Below are 23,129 nucleotides of genomic sequence, written 5' to 3' on the forward strand. Positions count from 1 at the left end.
TCGATGGATTTTAGATTACGGAAGATGATTTCCCGGAGGAAGCGGGGGCGAGGTGTCGGAGAAGGGATATCCAAGGTAGCCAAAAATGCAGGAGAAACTCAGCAGGTGAGGCAGCATCTATGGAGCGAAGGAATAGGTGACGTTTCGGGTCGAGACCCTTCTTCAGATATCCAAAGCATCTTCAAACATTAGCTTCAGATTTCAGGGTATAATATGAATCCGATAATCCAGCACTGTTGAGTCTTTGGCAAGTTTTAAACCCCATTGGATATTAGGCACATTTCCATTTCACTTTTTTTTATACTACACGTGAAACATCTAAAACGTATTTTATATTTTCTTGTGGACCCAGTGAGTTTAAAGGAAGCAGAAAAATATTCAAGAATTTTCTACCCTCTTTCCCATCGCAATCCAACTTACTTACTTGTAGGGGGGGGGACGGACAAGTTCTAGAGCCCATTCCTGGCTCCTGAAGTACATCCTGACTCTGACTACATTCCAGACTCCCAGCTCAGGCCACGCACGCTGCTGTTAGTTTAGTTTATTGTCACCTGCACCGAGGTACAGTGAAAAGCTTTTGTTGGGTGCTAACCAGCCAGCAGAAAGAGAATACACGATTACAATCAAGCCACTCACAGTGTACAGATACATGATAAGGGAATAACGTTTAGTGCAAGGTAAAGCTAATAAAGTCCAATGTAAGATAGTCTTCTAGTGGAAACAAAGAACTGCAGATGCTGGTTAATACTCAAAAAGATACTAAGTGCTGGAGTAACTCAGCAGGTCTGGAGAACATGGATAGGTGACGTTTCAGCCCCTGACCTTTATTCAGATTGGAGAAGGGTCTCGCCCCAAAACGTCACTGATCCATGTTCTCCAGAGATGCTGCCTGACCCGCTGCGTAACACCAGCAATTTGTGTCGTTTCATGCTGCTTTCTAGTCCTCCAAGCTCACATTCGTGAGCAATGAGTGAAACAAATGCTATTTCATTAGGATTCCTGAACAACTAGATGCCAGATTATTGGAGTTTACCTATCACTGCCTCCACTGAACTGAGACTAAAATAGTAATGTTTATCATTTAACAGTGCAATAAGCTTTGGGACTTTATGAACAAGAACTGGAATACAAAATGTTGACATGTTATGAGATTCATTGCCTTTTTCTCTTTGTGCATTTGGCTAATTTATTTTCCTTCCTCCATTGATTTATTTCCGTATTGAACACAGCCAGCTGGATAAGCACTTTTTTTCAATTGAGTTAAGTACAAGAGCATATTATGGATTTTCTTACATGGAGTAGGTCCAAAAATCCACAATTTGCTGTGCAGCATAGGACAAGACAGCTTTTCAGAGCTCCCCAAGTGAAACTTTTACAACCATGAGATATTTAAGCACCTGTCACCACTGAATATTGAATGTTCTATGCTGAAGAATTTAACTCATGCACCCCAGCTGACTGGAGCCATCATCAAAATGTGTAAAGACGCTTTTGTCTTGAGCATTATTAAGTTTTTATCAGTTCTTTTCTTCAAAATTATCAATTAAAAGTTAACTGCACTGTAAAATATAAATAAATCCTTGCACTCTGCATGTTAATTAATTCAGCCTATGTGATATCAAGGAAGGCAGAGTATTGAATACAGCAAAGGCTGTAGAATGAGTGTGTACTGACATCTTGTGTTCTGGAGTCAGCTCCCCTCAACCCAATCTGTTCTACAGTTGCAATACTGGCACCCACCCTACTAAGTGGATAATTGCCCAGGTATATGCCCTGTTCACAAAAAGGTGGAAGACATTTAACCCAGCTAATTACCAGTGAAACAGTCAACTATCAATCTTTTACATGAGGGTTCGGAGATAGAGCATGGAAACAGACCCTTCAGACCACCGAGACCGCGCCGACCAATGATCACCCCGTACACTAACACTATCCCACACACTAGGGACAATTTACAATTTTACCCAAGCCAATTAACCTGCATCTTTGAAGTGTGGGAGGAACCCAGAGTACCAGGAGAAAACCCACAGGCAGAACATACAAACTCCGTACAGACATCACACGTAGTCAGGATCGAACCTGGGCCTCTGGCACTGTAAGGCAGCAGCTCTACCGCTGCTCCACCCTATGCAAAGTAATGAAGGCTGTTTTAATGGTGCAATCAAGTAGCAGGGGTGCAGCAATAATGAGACGAGAGCAGGTCAGAGGCTAGAAATCCTACAACGAGTAAATCGCACCCTAACTCACCTCACTAAGCATTTAGTCCGTCACCCATAAGTGCACCATTTACAAAGCGTACAGCAGTAGCTCTCCCCCGCTGATCTGATAGCATCTCTCAAGCCCATGAGCTCTCCCATGCAGGAGGACATGGGGAGCAGGTGTACAGGAACATCACCACCCGCAGGTTTCCCTTGAAGTCAAACACCACCCTGACTTGCAAATCTCTCTCTGCTGGGAAAGGTTCAGGAAGGCAATTGACCACGATCTTCTCAAGGTTAATTTGGATTACGCAAGGAATGCTGGCCTTGCCAGCAACATTCAGATCCATGAATTACAATTAAAACATGATTGAGAGGAATTTCTTTTGAATGAATGAATACTTTGTCACAAGTCACAGTTAAATTCTTTGCCAGGTATGCAAATAGTTGCCACATAGAGGGCGTTTACAAAGTTACAAAGTACCCCTGTGCCAGGTCCTCATTTGTTCTCTCACCCTCCCTCAAGTCGGTCCCGCCATGCTGGCAAGAAAAAGTTTTTGCAAGAAAAGTATCAGAACCTTTTGCTGCATCTCATGCCCTCGCGTAACCTGCACCTGACATTGTAATGGTCTCGATTGTACAGGCAGCCACATTGGGAACACATGAAGTAAGACGAGGTGCACGTGAACAGCGACAAGACCAATCGTAGACTTGGCAACCATTTCACTGAACACTTGCGATCGGCCCGCCGAGGCCTGCTGTATCTACCAGTTGCTAACTTCTTAAACTCCTCTTCCCATTCCCATACTGACCTTTCTGCCCTGGACACCCTCTGTTGCAAGAGTGAGGCTACAGGCAAACTTGAGGAACAACACCTCATATTTTGCTTTGGTAGCGTGCAACCCAATGATATGAACACCGAAATACCCAATTTTAGGTAACTGTAAAACCTTCCACCTCTCCCATCCTCCCACACATTCCCCCTTCTTCCCCCTTCCCCCCCCACCCTCTCTTGTGCCCTACCTAGACTCACACCTATTTCTCACCTCCCTCTCTGCCTCTGCTTACATTCCTTCCTCAAGCTTCACAATTTGCAACCCTTCAATCCCCCTGTCTCACACCTATCCTAGAATCTATCTGTACACTGTGAATGTTTAGATTGTAATCACGTATTGTCTTTCTGCTGACTGGTTAGCACGCAACGAAAACTTTTCATTGTACCTCAGCACATGTGACAATAAACTAAACTGAACTGAAGAACATGGAAACAAGCTCTTTGGTCCAACATGCCCACACCGGCAAACATGCCCCACTTGACAAACCTGCCTGCTTTTGGCCCATTTCACTCTAAACTTATCCCATCCTTGTCTAAATGTTTCTTAAACGTTGCAATAGTACCAGCCTCAACTACCTCCTCCGGCAGCTCATTCCATACACCCACCAGTCTTTGTGTGAAAAAGTTACCCCTCAGATTCTTATTCAATTCCACCCCCCCATCATCTTAAATCTATTGGTTCTGGAGGCCCAGGACACAAAGAGCAGTAAGGGAATGATGGGGAGTTAAAATGGGCCTCCTCCACTATCAGAGTGCCTAACTTTGGTGTAAATCAGCATCTGCAGGTCCTTCTTACACTAAACATTGAAGAATTTGAAGCTCTAGATAAAATGTTGGAAATGAATATGCTTGTGTACAATGGTGCATGGTCATAATGGGAATGATGAATGAACAGGCCATATAGGAATAGGATTAGTGCTGCTAAATTCCGGATTCAGTGAATAATGTAAAGAATGAAAATCAATATACAACTAAAAGAACGGAAGTTAAACAAAATTTATTTTATTAAGATCAATTTTTTAAAAATCGGTTTGCACAAAATAAAACATGAATTTGAAACAAAGGTAGACACAAAATGCTGGAGTAACTCAGCGAGTCTCTCTTCTTCAGATTGAGGAAGGGTCTCGACCCGAAACGTCAACACATTCCTTCTCTCCAGAGATGCTGCCTGGCCCGCGGAGTTACTCCATCATCTTGTGTCTACCTTCGATTTAAACCAGCATCTTCAGTTCTTTCATACATATTACAGGTGCACAACCTTTTATCCGGAGTTCCGGAAACCGAAAAACTCCGAAAACCGGCCATTTTTTCCAGGATGTCTTCTGCACACCAAAGCTCGCGTTTGGCGCCAAACTTGACCCGAAACGACCCACGGTCAACCCAGGTCTGTACTACTGTAGCGGCTGCCTCCTCCCCGGAGACCGGGGAGACACTTAAACATCTGTAAATCATTGCTTAAATGTTAGTCAGTTAGTTTGGAGGGCTTTTATGTGAAGGGGGGGTGAAGGGGTAAACTTTAATTCTTAGTCCCCTACCTGGTCGGAGAGGTGGGGAGCGGTCAATGCCTTACCGGGTCGCCGTGCAGTAAGCTCCGCAGCGCTGGGGCTGCGGGCGTCCGGCCGCGGGCGGCGCCGGTTGTAGCTCCGACCCCGGCAACTCTACCCCTGGCTGCGAGGCGCTCCAAATCCAGCGCCGCCCGCGGCCGGACGCCCGCAGCCCCAGCTCTGCGAATGTTGGGAGTCGGCGGCGTCGCAGCGCTGGGATACCAGCGGGGAGCGGGCAATGCCTTACCGGGTCGCCGTGCGGTAAGCTCCGGAGCGCTGTGGCCGCCGACGCCCAACATTCGCGGAGCTGGGGCTGTGGGCGTCCGGCCGCGGGCGGCGCTGGATTTGGAGCGCCTCGCAGCCAGGGGTAGAGTTGCCGGGGTCGGAGCTCCAACCGGCGCCGCCCGCGGCCGGACGGAGCAGCCCCAGCTCCGCGATGTTGTGAGTCGCCGACCAGGTAGGGGACTAAGAATCAAAGTTTCCCCTTTACCCCCCCCCCCCCCCCCCCCCCCCACCACCACCACATCAAATCCCTCCAAACTAACTGACTAACATTTAAGCAATGATTTACAATGATTCCCCGGTCTCCGGGGAGGAGGCAGCCGCTCCAGACTTTTCATGCTGCCCGCGCTACCTTCCTAATCTACGCTAAAAATCTTCCATTCGGAAATCCGAAAATGTCCGAAATCCGACAAGTGTCTGGTCCCAAGGCTTTCGGATAAAAGGTTGTGCACCTGTAATTTGAAACAGTTGGTAACTTTTTCGCACAAAGCGTGGTGGGTGTATGGAATGAGCTGCCGGAGGATGTAGTTGAGGCTGGTACTATTGTAATATTTAAGAATGGGTTTATGCTAATCTACCAGCACCGTGAAGGTGCTTTAAAATATCAAACAATAATATACTGCATCCAGTACTGCCTCTCTTTATGAGGCTACCATTTAAAAACTGATGTGGAAAAAATGACTAAGTTAAATATTTGGCATTGGTTTTACACAATATCTATTTGCTCGCACCCTTGTCCCTGTCCTGGATATCATGATGTCGCAATTCACTCTAAATGTACCATTTTCCTCCCTTCAATTTCCCTCTACCACAAGTTCCTTCTGAAACACACTGATCTCCTAAGAAGCTGATGTGAAATGCCTCTGAAACCCGTGAAGTTTAATAAGAAATACAAGTAATTCTTCAGCAGATCAATTACAATAGTGAAACAAACATACATGTCCATAATAGGAGTTGATGACTTGCTCTCTTAAGTCTGCCCCACCATTCAATATAATCATATAAATCTCACTGAAACTTTTGATAGACACAGCATGCTGGAGTAACTCAGCAGGACAGGCAGCATCTCTGGAGAAAAAAAATGGTTGGTTTCAGGTTGGGACCTTTCAACTCCACATTCCCATCCATTTATAGTATCAATTTTATCCTTTTTTTATTGTATCCATTTAAATCAACTTAAAACTAGGTAGAAATAACGAACTGCAAATGCTGATTAATGCACAAAATGACACAAAGTGCTAGAGCAACTCCCGCAGGATCTCTGGAGAACATGGATAGGTGACGCTTCGGGTCGGGACCCTTCTTCAGATCTGTACAGTTACTCCAGCACTTTGTGTCGTGTTCCCTTAAAGCTAGGTGCCGATGCCACTGGTCTGCGAGCTATTCTTCACCGGCTGCAACACCGTCCAGTTGATGCAGCTACTGCTGCGGCTCACGTAGTAGTCCCTGGCCGACTGTGCTTTCTCAAGGCTGCCACAACTGACAGGACCCATTCGGTCACTGTGGGGCTCCCTCCGGAGATGCTGCCAAGTACTCATTCAGTTATTCCATTGTTGTGCTTTAGTTTTTTTTGCACTACTTCAGATTGTACAAACAATCTTTGTACCATTCTGCAATTTTGCATTTGTCATTGTGTTTATTGTTGTATCTACCATTACTATCTATACTGTGTACTCTAGAGATTCTTGCAAACAGAATTTCTATGCACCTGGTAATATGACAATAATCTAACGTGAAACTGAATCAGATGTTGGCGTAGATTGCTCCTGCTGTTTACAGGTACAAGAATGATTTAAGAATAATGATGCCAAACTGAATTCAGATTTATAATCCAAGTTTATTTGCTAAGAAATATTTGGAGCAGAAAATGTAGAAATAATGAGATCATAATGCTAACATTAATGATGTGTTGTCAATTTAAGATGGCTGCTAGAGTGCATAACACATCTTGTAGCATAGCTTGTTGCAATTCCTACTCTGCATGTCAGCACTTCTGTGTTTCTACATGTTTTACATCTAGCTTCACCACTTAGATGCCAAACTTCTACAATATTTGTTTTTTTAGAGTCACAGTCCCAGTCACGTTCATATTATCATAAGTTTAAGCTATGCCTCAGTCATCAAACAGCATAATTCCATGTAGAATATCAAGATTGCATACATATAAATCATCAAACAACAATCATAAATGATTTCAGGAAGCTAAATCATGCAAAGAATAGTCTTTAGAAGATAAAACTCTAAGCATTTCAAAGGGTCTGTGGAAGCTGGAAGTTATGTTAATTTCATACTCTTTTCTTAATCTTTAGTAATTGTCTAAATTAAATTTCTGACCTGAATGAGGCTATATAGACGGAGCTGAGAAATAAAAAGGGGATTTTCACCTTGTTGGCCCCAAAATAACTAATAGGAATTAGAAGAACAAATATGCCGGGAGATTGCAGGCAGCTGAAGGACTAATAAGGTTGTCATAGTAGGGGATTCTAACTTTCCCAATATAAACTGCAACTGTCATAGTGCCACAACCTTAGACAGGGTGGAATTTATCAAATGTTTTCACAAAGGTTTCCTCAGCCAATAAGGGCCGTACAAGGGAGAGGGCAAAGCTTGATTTACTCTTAGGAAATTATGAAAGGCAAGTGACTGAAGTGACTTTTGGCACCAGGGACCACTTTATTAGCCCTAAAATAGTCGAGGTTAGTTTAGTTCAGAAATACAGCACAGAGACCCACCGAGACCACGCTGACCAGAGATCCTGGGACACTAACGCTATCCTACACACACTAGAGACAATTTACAAATTTACCAAGCCAATTAGCCTACGCTATAGTTATGGATAAAACAGGGCAGGTCCACAAGTTAAAATTCTACAATGGACCAAGGCCAACTTTGGTGGTATTAGACAGGAAATTGCTAAAGGTACACAAAAAAGCTGGAGAAACTCAGTGGGTGCAGCAGCATCTATGGAGCGAAGGAAATAGGCAACGTTTCAGGCCAAAACCCTTCTTCAGACTGATGGGGGGTGGGGGGCGGGGAGAAGATAAGAAAAAGGAGGAGCCCGAAGGCTGGGGGATGGGAGGAGACAGCAGGAGGGCTGAGGAAGGGGAGGAGACAGCAAGGACTAACAAAATTGGGAGAATTCAATGTTCATGCCCCCAGGATGCAGACTCCCCAAGCGGAATATGAGGTGCTGTTCCTCCAATTTCCGGTGTTGCTCGCTCTGGCCATGGAGGAGACCCAGGACAGAGAGGTCGGATACGGAGTGGGAGGGGGAGTTGAAGTGCTGAGCCACCAGGAGGTCAGGTTGGTTATTGCGGACCGAGCGGAGGTGTTCGGCGAAACGATCGCCCAACCTCCGCTTGGTCTCACCGATATAGATCTGCTGACATTTAGAGCAGCAGATGCAATAGATGAGGTTGGAGGAGATGCAGGTAAACCTCTGTCGCACCTGGTAGGAAATTGTTAAAGTTGATTGGAGAAGGTTGATTGGGGTTAAAGGGTCCAGAATCTGGGATGCATTGACAAGTGTGATGACAGAAGTTCAGCGCTTGCATGTTTGTGTTCGAGTGAAGGGCAAGGTAGGTTGGAGAAAGCAAGCTTGGATAACAAGAAAAATTGAGGCTCTGGTCAGGAAAAAGGAAGCAGCATTGGACAGGTATAGGCAGCTGGGATTAAGCTCATCACCAGAGGATATTTGGGAACTAAGGAGCATGCTTACAAAGGAAATTAAGAAGGACAAAATATTGGCGGGAGCTAGCTGTGGCAGACAATAAGAAAGAAAATCCAAAGAGATTTTATGTTCATTAAGTGAAATAGGGTAACTGTAGAGAGAACAGGACCTGACCTACTGAGTTACTTCAGCGATGTGTTTTGACCATTAGGACATGGATCAGATAACTATTTATCTTTATCCAAATGGTATATTATTCTTGCATACATCAGTTCCTAAATCAGTCCATTTGGAAGATGTTGATTGTGCACAAATCATTCTTTAGTAATCTTGTTCCCAACATAACAGAACAAAGACAGTCTAATCATGCCCACCACTGCCAGCCACTCCGATTGTTCAGTTATTCAGAAGACTGACTCAAGATTACAAGATTACACTGTGAAAATTGCTCCTTTGTCAGAGTAGAACCTAAGATACCAAATATTTCAATGGGGATTTATAAGGACATAAAATGTATGTCACTTTAAAATGTTAATTATTGCTGTTTTTAGTTAACTTCATTTTTATGTAATACAATTTTTTATTTTAATTATCTATTCCAATATTTTTCAAATATTTGTTAATGTTGGAAACAGTTAAAACCTATCAACGTCACTCCAGCTTTAACATCTGAAAACGCCTGTTCCCACCTTTGCTGGCTATCAAAGGCATTGTGGAGGCAAGTTTTCTCTTTGAGCTACCCAAGGCTCTGCTGCCATCTTGACCATAGAGGGCCAGTGGGATTACTGATGCCCATCCAAACTGGCCAGTGTGGACACAGATGCAGAGAGAGATTCTGGACCCGAGCATTCCAGCCCAATATATAATGTTCCCATAACCTTTGACATCCTTACTAATCAAGAAACTATCAATTTACACTTTAAAATTACCCAATTATATTCTTTGAACCTGTTATTGACCCATTAAAAAGTCAACCACTTTGTTTTGCCTGGGGTCACTCATTGATCAGAGCAGGTAAGGATGAGACATTTCCTTCACAGATATTATTACTGAGACTAGCCTTTGATTCCAAATCTATTTACTTGAATCCAAATTCTCCAATTGCCATGGTGGGATTCAAACTAGTCTCCAGATCATGTGATTTGGAGATCAAATGATTAAGGGTGGCGCAGCGGTAGTGCTACTGCCTTACAGCGCCAGAGACCCCGGTTCGATCCTGACTACGGGTGCTTGTCTGTACGGAGGTTGTACGTTCTCCCCGTGAGCGTGAGGGTTTTCTCTGAGATCTTCGGTTTCCTCCTACACTCCAAAGATGTACAGGTTTGTAGGTTAATTGGCTTGATGCAAATGTAACAATTGTCCCTAGTGCGTGTAGGGTAGTGTTAATGTACGGGGATCGCTGGTCGGCACGGACTCGGTGGGCCAAAGGGCCTGTTTCCGCGCTGTATTTCTAAAACTAAAAACTAAAATCGAAAGGTCAGGCATTGGAATAATAGTCCTGTAACTTAACTGCTGTGCTAAGGTATCCTTAGATTCCATTCATGAAAATCACAAAGGAGCAAAATATTGCTTGCAACAATGTCCTGGAAAACCTTTCGAAATTTAGTTTTAACTTGAGATGTTCATCAAAAAAATCACATTCATAAACAAAGAAGCAAATACTAACTAAAGTCGATGAACAGTATTCAACAAATTGCCATTGCTTTCACTGAAGAGGACTGAATTGGGATTAGAGTGAGGGAACAAGAAAATAGATGAAGAAAAAAAATGAATGTCACTTACCTGACGCTGAAATCATATGAGCAGGATGCTAATATGTTTGCATGGAAGGGTGAAAACTGCAAAGGGAAAAACTACTATTAGTGTAATGTTGCAATATTTTTGAAATTTCTGACCATATACTGACATTTAAAATTTATGTGCACAATTTTATCCTGCAATATTTAAGCATTTTACATCTAAAATTCTTAATTTGTTGATATTTCTGCTGTACCCTTTCCTCTATTTAGTTTAGCTTAGAGATACAACATGGAAACAGGCCCTTTCTGCACACTGTTTCCGCACCGACCTGCATTCCCCACACATTAACACTATCCTATACCCACTAGGGACAATTTTTATATTTACCAAGCCAAATAGCCTACATACCTGTTCGTCTTTATAGTGTGGGAGGAAACAGAAGATCACGGAGAAAACCCACACAGGTCACGGGGAGAACATACAAACTCCGTACAGACAGCACCCGTAGTCGGGATCGAACCCGGATCTCTGGCGCTGCATTCGCAGCAACTCTACCACTGCACTACCGTGCCGTAATATCAGTATCAGTATCAGTATATCTTTATTGTCATTTCCTGAGTACTCACATACCCAGAGGAAACAAAAAAACGTTGCTCAACCAGTGTCCATTCAGTGTGCAGTACAAATAACAACAAGTAAATAGAAATAAAAATACATATATCATGAACAAATTAAATTAGACACTCTATTCTCTACTAAACATCAACAGGCGTTCCGATCGACAGCTGCTGCAGTGTGTCCAGGTTGATGGTTGGTACGCGATACTTTGGCAGGGGGCTAAGTCCGTTTATCAGTCTTATAGCCTGCGGGAAGAAGCTGAGGAGCATCCTGCTGGTTTTGCAGCTAATGCTTCTGTACCTCTTCCCAGATGGCAGGATGGAGAATATGTGATGCGATGGGTGGTAGGGGTCTTTGATGATGGAGATGGCTCTGTTGATACATCTCTTCCTGTATATGTCCAGCAAGAAAGGGAGCACCAATAATCCTGCTGGCGGTCTTCACAATCCTGTCAAGTTGGTGCCGTTCGTACGCCTTGCAGCTCCCGAACCAGGAAGTGATGCCGTTGGTTAATGTGCTCTCGACTGTCCCCCTATAAAAAGTTCGTAGATGTGTAGTGGGGAGACCTGCTTTACGTAGTCTTCGGAGAGGGTGTAGTCGCTGCTGGGCTCTCTTGACATATATAAAATGTTACAGTTCACAACATTCATACATTGAACATGATTACCATGTTCTATAAACCACTGGAGAGAAAAATTACTTTGAAAAATGTTCCATTACAATCCATGAAAAATGCATTCACGCTTTGAAATTCCTTATCACTTACTTTCTTCCCTCGAGCCATATCCAAGCTCCATCACTCTCTCTGTGAAAGTAGCAACGCTTAGCCATCATTGGAAGTGATGCCTATATATCCTGGGATTGTACACTGGTACCTTACTAAACACACACTATGTAATAATACAAACAAGAATGCTTGTGGAACTGGTGTTGAAAGGGGCAAATTGTTGCAGTACCAATTGCGTGATGCATCATTGTTAGAGCTAATGTCCCAAAAGCATCACAGTTTGCACTTGCTCAGCTGGGAGCCTAGTGCTAACACCTGCCTTCCCCACTGTGCTGTGCAAGATGGCGGGGGAAATCCCTGCCCTCTGCTGTGCTTCAGCAGCAATGAATCGCCTATGGCTCAGTGCAAACAAGCGGCTGACAGGTTTAGGGGAGATGGCAGGCACCCACCACCCTTTATGTGGAAAAGGTTACCCCTCAGATTCCTATTAAATCCTTTCCCCTTCATCTTAAACCTATGTCCTCTTGTCCTCGATTCAACTACTCTGGGCAAGAGACTTTGGCATCTACCCGATCTATTCCTTTCATGATATTTTCTATGATTTCATTACTTGAAAGGAACCTCTGCCTCATCTCCCTATGTTTGCCTGCACAGCACTCCCCTGCAATGGCTCTCAATGTTGAACTGCTGTCTGCCTGCCCAATACCAGCTCCACACCAACCATGTGATTCATTGCTGTGGGAGCACTAACAGTAAGCGGGGGTTCACACCAAGTTCCCAACAAAGAAACCTGTATTAGCTGGCAATGCAGGAATTTGTGCTGGGGTCCTGGCACTGGAGGGGAATAACAGAGGGAGATCAGGATGCCATCTCAACGGCACTTCACTCCGCCCTCTCCCACCTCGACAACAGAGACACTTACGTAAGAATGCTGTTCATCGATTACAGCTCAGCATTCAACACCATTATTCTATCAAAACTGATCACCAAACTCGGTAACCTGGGCACCGACCCCTCCCTCTGCAACTGGATACTGGACTTTCTAACCAACAGACCCCAGTCTGTGAGGTTAGACAAGCACACCTCTTCAACCCTCACCCTGAACACCGGCGTTCCTCAGGGCTGTGTGCTGAGCCCCCTCCTCTACTCCCTCTTCACCTATGACTGCACACCTGTACATGGTACTATCATCAAGTATGCAGATGATACAACGGTGATTGGCCTCATCAGCAACAACGATGAGCTGGCCTACAGGGAAGAGGTCCAGCACTTAGCAGCATGGTGCGCTGACAACAACCTGGCCCTTAACTCCAAGAAGACCAAGGAGCTCATTGTAGACTTCAGGAAGTCCAGAGGCGGCACGCACACCCCCATCCACATTAACGGGACGGAGGTGGAACGTGTTTCTAGCTTCAGGTTCCTGGGAGTCAACATCTCCGATGACCTCTCTTGGACCCACAATACCTCTACTCTGATCAAGAAGGCTCATCAGCGTCTCTTCTTCCTGAGGAGACTGAAGAAGGTCCATCTGTCTCCTCAGATCCTGGTGAACTTCTACCGCTGCACCATCGAGAGCATCCTTACCAACTGCATCACAGTATGGTATGGCAACTGCTCTGTCTCCGACCGGAAGGCATTGCAGAGGGTGGTGAAAATTGCCCAACGCATCACCGGTTCCACGCTCCCCTCCATTGAGTCTGTCCAAAGCAAGCGCTGTCTGCGGAGGGCGCTCAGCATCGCCAAAGACTGCTCTCACCCCAACCATGGACTGTTTACCCTCCTACCATCCGGGAGGCGCTACAGGTCTCTCCGTTGCCGAACCAGCAGGTCGAGGAACAGCTTCCTTCCGGCGGCTGTCACTCTACTCAACAACGTACCTCGGTGACTGCCAATCACCACACCCCGCCCCCGGCCCCCCCCCGGACACTTATTATTTTTTATTCAAATCGTTTGCTATGTCGCTCTTCAAGGGAGATGCTAAATGCATTTCGTTGTCTCTGTACTGTACACTGACAATGACAATTAAAAATTGAATCTGAATCCGAATCTGAATGTGAATGTGCACTGGGATCTCAACACACCGCAAGTCAATGTCTTTTTAAAGAACAGGGAATTCACAGTATGAGTGTTCACACTGGAACAGCACTTGCAGCGCTGGAGACCTGGGTTCGATCCTGACTACGGGTGCTCTCTGAACGGAGTTTGGATGTTCTCCCTGTGACCTGCGTCGGTTTTCTCCGAAATCTTCGGTTTCCTCCCACAGTCCTGGTAGGCTTGTGTCAATGTGCGGGGATTGCTGGTCCGTGTGGACTCGATGTGCCGAAGGACCTATTTCCGCACTGTATCTCTAAACTACCTGGTAAACTACACTGGCAGACCAAGAGCACTGTAACACCTCAGCATACTGTGGAATCGTGTAAAATACATTTCTGGCACAAATGCTCTTGATATTCCATTATGATTAACAACTTCATTAATTAACACAAATTGAACTCTTATGTTCCATTATTTTTAAAATTTTCAAATATGCTCACCTAATTTGCCTTTAAATTTCCTTGTGTAGATAATAGGCATATTTTATTCTAATGCTGGAGTTCAGTCACATCATTAAGACAGGATGAAGGGACCATTACTTAGCATTTGACATAATATGCGTCACAGTCTTGCAACGTGTGAACAGGCTCTTTGGCCCAACTTGCCCATGTCGACCAACATGTCCCATATACAATAATCCCACCTGCCACCGTTTGGTCCATATGTCTCTAAACCTATCCTATCCATGTACCTGGCTAAATGTTTCTTAAACGTTGAGATAGTACTTGCCTCAACTACCACCAACAGTAACTCGATCCATACCACCCACCACGCTTTGTGCTTTTTAAAGAATGGAGTTCCTAGACTATGGTTCTGGACAACATCAGGGATAAGACCCAACATTAGGAGAAACAAAAAACGATTGCTAGATGATTTCCACTCTATCTTAAATCAATAGCAATAACGTGTGGATTTTAAAAAGCTATTGATCATAAATTTCCAGTTAAAATGACAAAGAGAAATTTGGATGTAAGGGGAGAGGAAAACAAGAACTGACCCAATCATACAGCTCATTCTCATCTTCTATCCAGAAGGCTTGACAAGATGACTTAAATTTACACATCAAGGCTCACAACTCAGACTATCAAGTTCATAACTTTGTAAGACTTAGTAACTTGATATTCTGAGCTGAAAAGTGTGCTGTGTAAGTTTAAGTCATCTTGCATATTTCAGATAGAAGATGAGAAAGAGGTCTATGGTTGGATCTCATGAGAGTTGGAACAAAAATGTCAAGTGGAAAAGTTGTCTTTTATTCTTGGGACAAACTTGTGCTATTTGGAGTTACGAGATGTGTTGGAAAGAACTGCAGATGCTGGTTTAAATCGAAGATAGACACAAAATGCTGGAGTAACTCAGTGGGACAGGCAGCTTCTCCGGTGACAAGGAGTGGGTGACGTTTCGGGTCGAGACACCCATTCCTTCGCTAACCCTAAGCGACAGTCTTGCCACTGCTACATGGGTGGTTTTAAACTGAATAAGGGGGGGGTGGGGTGTCGAATGGGATAGTGGAGGATGGAGTTAAAGGGAAAGGGTTTCTTAAATGTGTGAGCGTAGAGACAGAGGGGTGTAAAATGAGGGTAGAAGCAATAGGTAGCAAGGTGAAAAGTAAAAGTGGCAGGCAGACAAAACCAGGGCAAAAATCAAAAAGGGCCACTTTTCAACATAATTGTATAAGGGGTAAGAGTGTTGTAAAAACAAGCCTGAAGGCTTTGTGTCTCAATGCAAGGAGCATTCGTAATAAGGTGGATGAGTTGAATGTGCAGATAGCTATTAATGACTATGATATAGTTGGGATCACGGAGACATGGCTCCAGGGTGACCAAGGCTGGGAGCTGAACATCCAGGGATATTCAATATTCAGGAGGGATAGAGAGAAAGGAAAAGGAGGTGGGGTAGCGTTGCTGATTAGAGAGGAGATTAACGCAATGGAAAGGAAGGACATTAGTTTGGAGGATGTGGAATCGGTATGGGTAGAGCTGCGAAACACTAAGGGACAGAAAACGCTGGTGGGTGTTGTGTACAGGCCACCTAACAGTAGTAGTGAAGTTGGAGATGGTATCAAACAGGAAATTAGAAATGCGTGCGACAAAGGCAAAACAGTTATAATGGGTGACTTCAATCTACATATAGATTGGGTGAATCAAATTGGCAGGGGTGCTGAGGAAGAGGATTTCTTGGAATGTATGTGGGATAGTTATCTAAATCAACATGTAGAGGAACCAACGAGAGAGCAGGCTATTTTAGACTGGGTATTGAGTAATGAGGAAGGGTTAGTTAGCAGTCTTGTTGTACGTGCCCCCTTGGGCAAGAGTGACCATAATATGGTTGAGTTCTTCATTAGGATGGAGAGTGACATTGTTAATTCAGAAACAATGGTTCTGAACTTAAAGAAAGGTAACTTTGAGGGTATGAGACGTGAATTGGCCAAGATTGACTGGCAATTAATTCTAAAAGGGTTGACGGTGGATATGCAATGGAAGACATTTAAAGACTGCATGGATGAACTACAAAAATTGTTCATCCCAGTTTGGCAAAAGAATAAATCAGGGAAGTTAGTACATCCGTGGATAACAAGGCGAAATCAGGGATAGTATCAAAGCGAAGGATGATGCGTACAAATTATCCAGAAAAAGCAGCACTGGGAGAAATTCAGAGACCAGCAGAGGAGGACAAAGGGCTTAATTAGGAAAGGAAAAATAGATTATGAAAGAAAACTGGCAGGGAACATAAAAACTGACTGCAAAAGCTTTTATAGATATGTGAAAAGAAAGAGATTAGTTAAAACAAATGTAGGTCCCTTGTAGTCAGAAACAGGTGAGCTGATAATGGGGAACAAGGATATGGCGGACCAATTGAATAACTACTTTGGTTCCGTCTTCACTAAGGAAGACATAAATAATCTGCCGGAAATAGCAGGGGACCGCGGGTCAAAGGAGATGGAGGAATTGAGTGAAATGCAGGTTAGCCGGGAAGTGGTGTTGGGTAAATTGAATGGATTAAAGGCCGATAAATCCCCAGGGCCAGATAGGCTGCATCCCAGAGTACTTAAGGAAGTAGCTCCAGAAATAGTGGATGCATTAGTAATAATCTTTCAAAACTCTTTAGATTCTGGAGTAGTTCCTGAGGTTTGGCGGGTAGAAAACGTAACCCCACTTTTTAAGAAGGGAGGGAGAGAGAAAACGGGGAATTACAGACCAGTTAGTCTAACATCGGTAGTGGGGAAACTGCTAGAGTCAGTTATTATTAAAGATGGGATAGCAGCACATTTGGAAAGTGGTGAAATCATTGGACAAAGTCAGCATGGATTTACGAAAGGTAAATCATGTCTGACGAATCTTATAGAACTTTTCGAGGATGTAACTAGTAGCGTGGATAGGGGAGAACCAGTGGATGTGGTGTATCTGGACTTCCAGAAGGCTTTCGACAAGGTCCCACATAAGAGATTAGTATACAAACTTAGAGCACACGGCATTGGGGGTTCAGTATTGAAGTGGATAGAGAACTGACTGGCAAACAGGAAGCAAAGAGTAGGAGTAAACGGGTCCTTTTCACAATGGCAGGCAGTGACTAGTGGGGGTACCGCAAGGCTCAGTGCTGGGACCCCAGCTATTTACAATATATATTAAAGATCGGGATGAGGGAATTGAAGTTAATATCTCCAAGTTAGCAGATGACACTAAGCTGGGGGGCAGTGTTAGCTGTGAGGAGGATGCTAGGACACTGCAAGGTGACTTGGATAGGCTGGATGAGTGGGCAAATGTTTGGCAGATGCAGTATAATGTGGATAAATGTGAGGTTATCCATTTTGGTGGCAAAAACAGGAAAGCAGACTATTATCTAAATGGTGGCCGATTGGGAAAGGGGGAGATGCAGCGAGACCTGGGTGTCATGGTACACCAGTCATTGAAAGTAGGCATGCAGGTGCAGCAGGCAGTGAAGAAAGCAAATGGTATGTTAGCTTTCATAGCAAAAGGATTTGAGTATAGGAGCAGGGAGGTTCTACTGCAGTTGTACAGGGTCTTGGTGAGACCACACCTGGAGTATTGCGTACAGTTTTGGTCTCCAAATCTGAGGAAGGACATTATTGCCATAGAGGGAGTGCAGAGAAGGTTCACCAGACTGATTCCTGGGATGTCAGGACTGTCTTATGAAGAAAGACTGGATAGACTTGGTTTATACTCTCTAGAATTTAGGAGATTGAGAGGGGATCTTATAGAAACTTACAAAATTCTTAAGGGGTTGGACAGGCTAGATGCAGGAAGATTGCTCCCGATGTTGGGGAAGTCCAGGACAAGGGGTCACAGCTTAAGGATAAGGGGGAAATCCTTTAAAACTGAGATGAGAAGAACTTTTTTCACACAGAGAGTGGTGAATCTCTGGAACTCTCTGCCGCAGAGGGTAGTCGAGGCCAGTTCATTGGCTATATTTAAGAGGGAGTTAGATGTGGCCCTTGTGGCTAAGGGGATCAGAGGGTATGGAGAGAAGGCAGGTACTGGATACTGAGTTGGATGATCAGCCATGATCATATTGAATGGAGGTGCAGGCTCGAAGGGCCGAATGGCCTACTCCTGCACCTATTTTCTATGTTTCTAACTATAAAATATATAACCATTGTTCGCAAAAGGAGATCAAAAGAGACTGCAGATGTTGGCACCTGGAAAAAATAATAATGCTGGAAGAACTCAACAGGTCAATAAGCATCTGTGGAGAGTTACAATGGCCTCCATAGTGTTTGGGCCAAAGACCCATCATTTATTTAATAAAATCTGACAATGTGCACTTTAAGCACATGTGATTTTTTTCTATCACAAATCTCAAATTGTGGAGTACAGAAGCAAATAAAGAAATGATGGGTCTTTGTCCCAAACATTATGGAGGGCACTGTATGCGGGATATTTGCTTCCAGTAAAACTCTTTCTGTTCGTGTGTATAATTTCAAAATAATAGTCTAAAGCAGTGATCCCCGTACAGGGCCGGTCCCACCAGCATGCGCCTGCACGCGGCGAGCGCAACCAAACCGGAAGCGGGGGCCGCGCGGAGGTCGAGTGAGTGACGTGAAGTTCGAGCGAAGCCCGCGGGAAGTTCGCGCGTGACGTAAGACGTCAAGACGCTGTGTACTGCGTCGAGACGCTGCGCACGCCCGTCGAGGCGGTGCGTAAGGTGTCGAGGCGGCTGCAGACCGGCAGGCCGTTACCACGCGGAATTTTTCGGAGCCCAGCGTGATGTCGGGACCAGCTCCGCACAACTCCATACGGCTCCGGCGATCGAAGTGGGACCAGCCCCGCGAGGACGTATGGCTCAAGCGACCATGTTAGGTCGCACTTGCCGCATGGAGTCGCATGCTCGTGGGACAGGCCCTTTAATGTTTACAAAATGGAAACGGGTGACAATCTGCAATGAGAAAACAAGTCATAATATCAGCATCATACCCTTCAAATAGGGTCTCGACCCGAAACGTCACCTATTCCTCCATTGATGCTGCCTCACCAGCTGAGATTCTCCAGCATTTTTGTCTACATTCAAATAATCCAAATCTCTTTAACTGCTGATTCTCAAATCACTGTACACATAATTAAATTAAAAAACACCCGTAGAAAATTCATTCATCAGTGACAACTTATCGTGGTTCACCCGAGTATGCAGAACAAAAATAAATGTACTTACTTTGACTCTTCGTATGGCATAGGAATGGCCAGCAAGGTGATGTACTGGCTGCCGGATATTTCTGAGGTCCCAACACCGTAAAGTGCAATCAACTGCTCCAGTAACAATCAAGTTCTGGGTTAAACAGAATATTCATATTCTTTAGACCAATTTTACATTGCTATCTTGACTAACAATTTTGGCAACTAGCAAAGTACAATTGGTTTATTTAATTAAATGAACTCTACAATCTTACCTGATCATATTTATTCCAGTCACAGGTCAAGATCTCTGCTTGGTGAGCTGGAATTATTATTCTGGCTCCTCCTGTATTTATATCCCAGATTCGGAGAGTATGATCACCTAAGATTATAAATTCATAAATTATGGGAGAATTAGGTCATTCTGCCCATCAAGTTTATTCTGCCATTCAATCATGGCTGATCTATCTTTCTCTCTCCACCCCATTCTCCTGCCTTAACCCCTGACATTCAAACTAATCAAGACTCTGTCAATCTCTGCCTTACAAAATATACAAATATACAGTGTTTTTTCATTTTACTTCCAATCAAATCAAAATTAGATTTAGGTTCAGGTTTATTATTGGCACTTGTACCGAGGTACAGCAAAAAGCTTTGTTTGCATGCTATCCAATCAGATCAGATAATACCATCCATACACTCAGGTCAAACCAAAGAACAATAGGTAGAGCAAAGGGTCAACATAGTGTAGAATATAGTTCACAGCATTTTAGTGCAACGGTTACATGCACAAAGTCCAATATTTGCAATGAGGTAGAGGTGATATTGGGCAGTACAGTAGCTATTGAAGTACCGTTCAGAAGCCCGATAACTGAGGAAAGAAGCTATTCCTGAGTCTGATGGTGAGTGCTCTCAAACCTCTGTACCTTCTGCCTGATGGGAGCAGGGAGGAGGCATGACTGGGGAGGGACAAGTTTGAAGCATTTGAAGAATTGCCATTCCCAATGGCAACATCTTTAAACTCATCCTTAACCTGTTCACTGTTAATTTTTTCTTCACTATTTGGCTATGACCCATGTATTCTCGTGGGTGGCACTGAACAGGATAAACAAACAAAAGTAAAGTGCAGAAGATGTCTGTGCAAATAGTGATAGCACTACAGCTGATAAATTCTACATTCATACCAAGAAAAACAAGTCTGACTTGGAATTTTTCAACAAGAATTACTGATTCTGAGAATCTTACAACTACAGATGCTGGAAATCTCAAATAAAGACAGGACATGCTGGAAACATACAGATTACGCCCAGTCTGCAAGAAGAGAAACAGTTGTCATTTCAGTTCTGGGATCCTTCTCAGCACTCGGGTAGAGAGACAACATGCTAGTTTTAGGCAGCAATGGGAGGAATGGGTAATGGGGAAAAAAAGGACATTTGTTTAAATATAAGACCTCCACAGCTGATGACAGAAGAATTCTCTTGATAATAAAGAAAAAATCCCAAACACCTGTCCGACAGATCAGAAACACTCTTCAGGAGTCAGATGTGGATTTGTCAATGATCATTGTTCGCAGAAGACTTCATGAACAGAAATAGAGAGGCTACACTGAAAGATGCAAACCGCTGGTTAGCTGCAAAAATAGGATGGCCGGGTTACAGTTTGCCAAGAAATACTTAAAAGAGCAACCACACTTCTGGAAATAGGTCTTGTGGACAGATGAGATGAAGATTAACTTATATCAGAGTGATGGCAAGAGCAAAGTATGGAGGAGAGAAGGAACTGCCCAAGATCCAAAGTATATCACCTCATCTGTGAAACATAGTGGTGGGGGTGTTATGGCCTGGGCATGTTTGGCTGCTGATGGTAGTAGCAAAATGAATTCTGAAGTATATAGACACATCCTATCTGCTCAAGTTTAAACACCTCCAAGACCAAGGAGCTGATTATTGACTTCTGGAGGTCCCATAATGGAGAATACGCCCCAATCTCCATCTACGGGGACAGTGTGGAGAGAGTGTCCAGCTTTAAGTTTCTGGGCACTCACATTTCAGAGGACCTCACATGGTCCACCAACACCGCTGCGCTGGTCAAGAAGGCACAGCAACGACTGTTCTTCCTGAGGACATTAAAAAAGACTGGTCTGCCCCAACAGCTGCTGACAACCTTCTACCGCTGCACCACAGAGAGCATATTAACGTATGGCATCTCTGTGTGGTATCTCAGCTGCATGGAGAGGAGAGCTCTTCAGCGCGTCGTCCACAGAGCGCAGAGGATTATTGGGACACAGCTACCAGCCTTGGAGGGCATCTACCACACACGGTGCCTCAGGAAGGCCGTCAGCATCCATAAAGACTCCTCACACCCTTGTAATGGACTGTTCAAACTACTTCCCTCCGGCAGACGTTACAAGGCCTTCTACGCCCGAACCTCCAGACTCAGGAACAGCTTCATTCCCAGAGCTATAGTGGCTCTGAACCGGCCCTGCTGAGTGCCCCCCATCCCCCCTGGACTGTCTCCTTCGGATGGTCACGTCGCACAGACACATCTGCACTTTAGTCTGTTGAACAGTTTTGACTATTTTACAGTTCTTTTTACAATCCATGTTCTCGGGGTATCTAAATCTAAATTTTATTAGTTATTTATGTTATGACATCGGATGGAAGCTGCATACCAAATCTCGTTGCTCTTATGTGCAATGACAATAAAATATATTATTATTATTATTATTAAAACTTATTGGCTGGTGGTTTATTCCACAGCAAGACAATGATCCCAAACATACTGCTAAAGCAACAAAGGAGTTTTTCAAAGCTAAAAAATGGTCAATTCTTGAGAGGCCAAGTCAATCACCCGATCTGAACCCAGTTGAGCACGACCTTTATGCAACAAAATACTAAACGTGACTACTTTCATTTACATAACATTGCTGTGTCCCAAATATTATGGTGCCCTGAAATTGGGGTCTATGTATAAACACCGCTGTAATTTCTACATGGTGATGTGCACTTTAACCACGTGTTATTTTTTCTATTACAAATCTCAAATTGTGGAGTACAGAGGCAAATAAATAAATGATGGGACTTTGTCCCAAACATTATGGAGGATGTCCTCTGGCCCTCGATTCGCCTACTCTGGGCAAGAGATGTTTATATCTCACCTTTACAACTCAGTATTAAATTTTCTAACTTTTGGTAGCTCACTCTTTCTGCCTGTAATGGAATACCCATTTCGAACTGTGATCATTTTGGCTCAGTTTTTCTTTTTTGTTCACAAGTTATAGGAGCAGAATTAGACCATTTGGCCCATCGAGTCTACTCCGCCATTCAATCATGGCCGATCTCTGTCTCCTAATTCAATTTTCCTGCCTTCTCACCATAACCCTTGACACCGGTTCTAATCAAGAATGTGCCTATCAATCAAGAATTTGTCTATTTGGTTGGACATGTCCAATGGATTTACCAATAGCACTCCATCACACAGACAATTAAGCTTAATTTGAACGCAAGTATATTTAATTGCCATATTAACTCATGTAAGGAACTGCAGATGCTGGTTTAAACCGAAGATAGACACAAAAAGCTGGGGTAACTGAGCGGGACAGGCAGCATCTTTGGAGAGAATGAATGAGTGACGTTTTGGGTCGTTTGAAGAAGGGTCTCGACCCAAAACGTCAACCATTCCTTCTCTCCAGAGATGCTGCCTGTCCTGCTGAGTTACTCCAGCATTTTGTTTCTACCTTCAATTTAAACCAACATCTGCAGTTCTTTCCTACCTATTAATTTGAAACGGTTGTATGG

At 44.0% G+C, this 23,129-nt stretch overlaps 1 protein-coding gene across 2 annotated transcripts in view; it reads right to left on the reverse strand.

Annotated features, from left to right (window-relative positions):
* Positions 1–23,129, reverse strand: part of pex7 (peroxisomal biogenesis factor 7) — a 76,097-nt gene that overhangs the window by 13,669 nt on the left and 39,299 nt on the right. For both annotated transcript variants that reach the window (XM_055635922.1, XM_055635921.1), the window contains exons 6-8: positions 19,608–19,714; positions 19,373–19,486; positions 10,312–10,367 (exon numbers count right to left, since the gene is read on the reverse strand). In XM_055635922.1, coding sequence (XP_055491897.1) covers positions 10,312–10,367; positions 19,373–19,486; positions 19,608–19,714 — 277 coding nt within the window. The remainder of the gene's footprint in view (positions 1–10,311; positions 10,368–19,372; positions 19,487–19,607; positions 19,715–23,129) is intronic.

Source organism: Leucoraja erinacea, chromosome 5 (assembly GCF_028641065.1).
Source record: "Leucoraja erinacea ecotype New England chromosome 5, Leri_hhj_1, whole genome shotgun sequence".
Taxonomy (NCBI): domain Eukaryota; kingdom Metazoa; phylum Chordata; class Chondrichthyes; order Rajiformes; family Rajidae; genus Leucoraja; species Leucoraja erinaceus.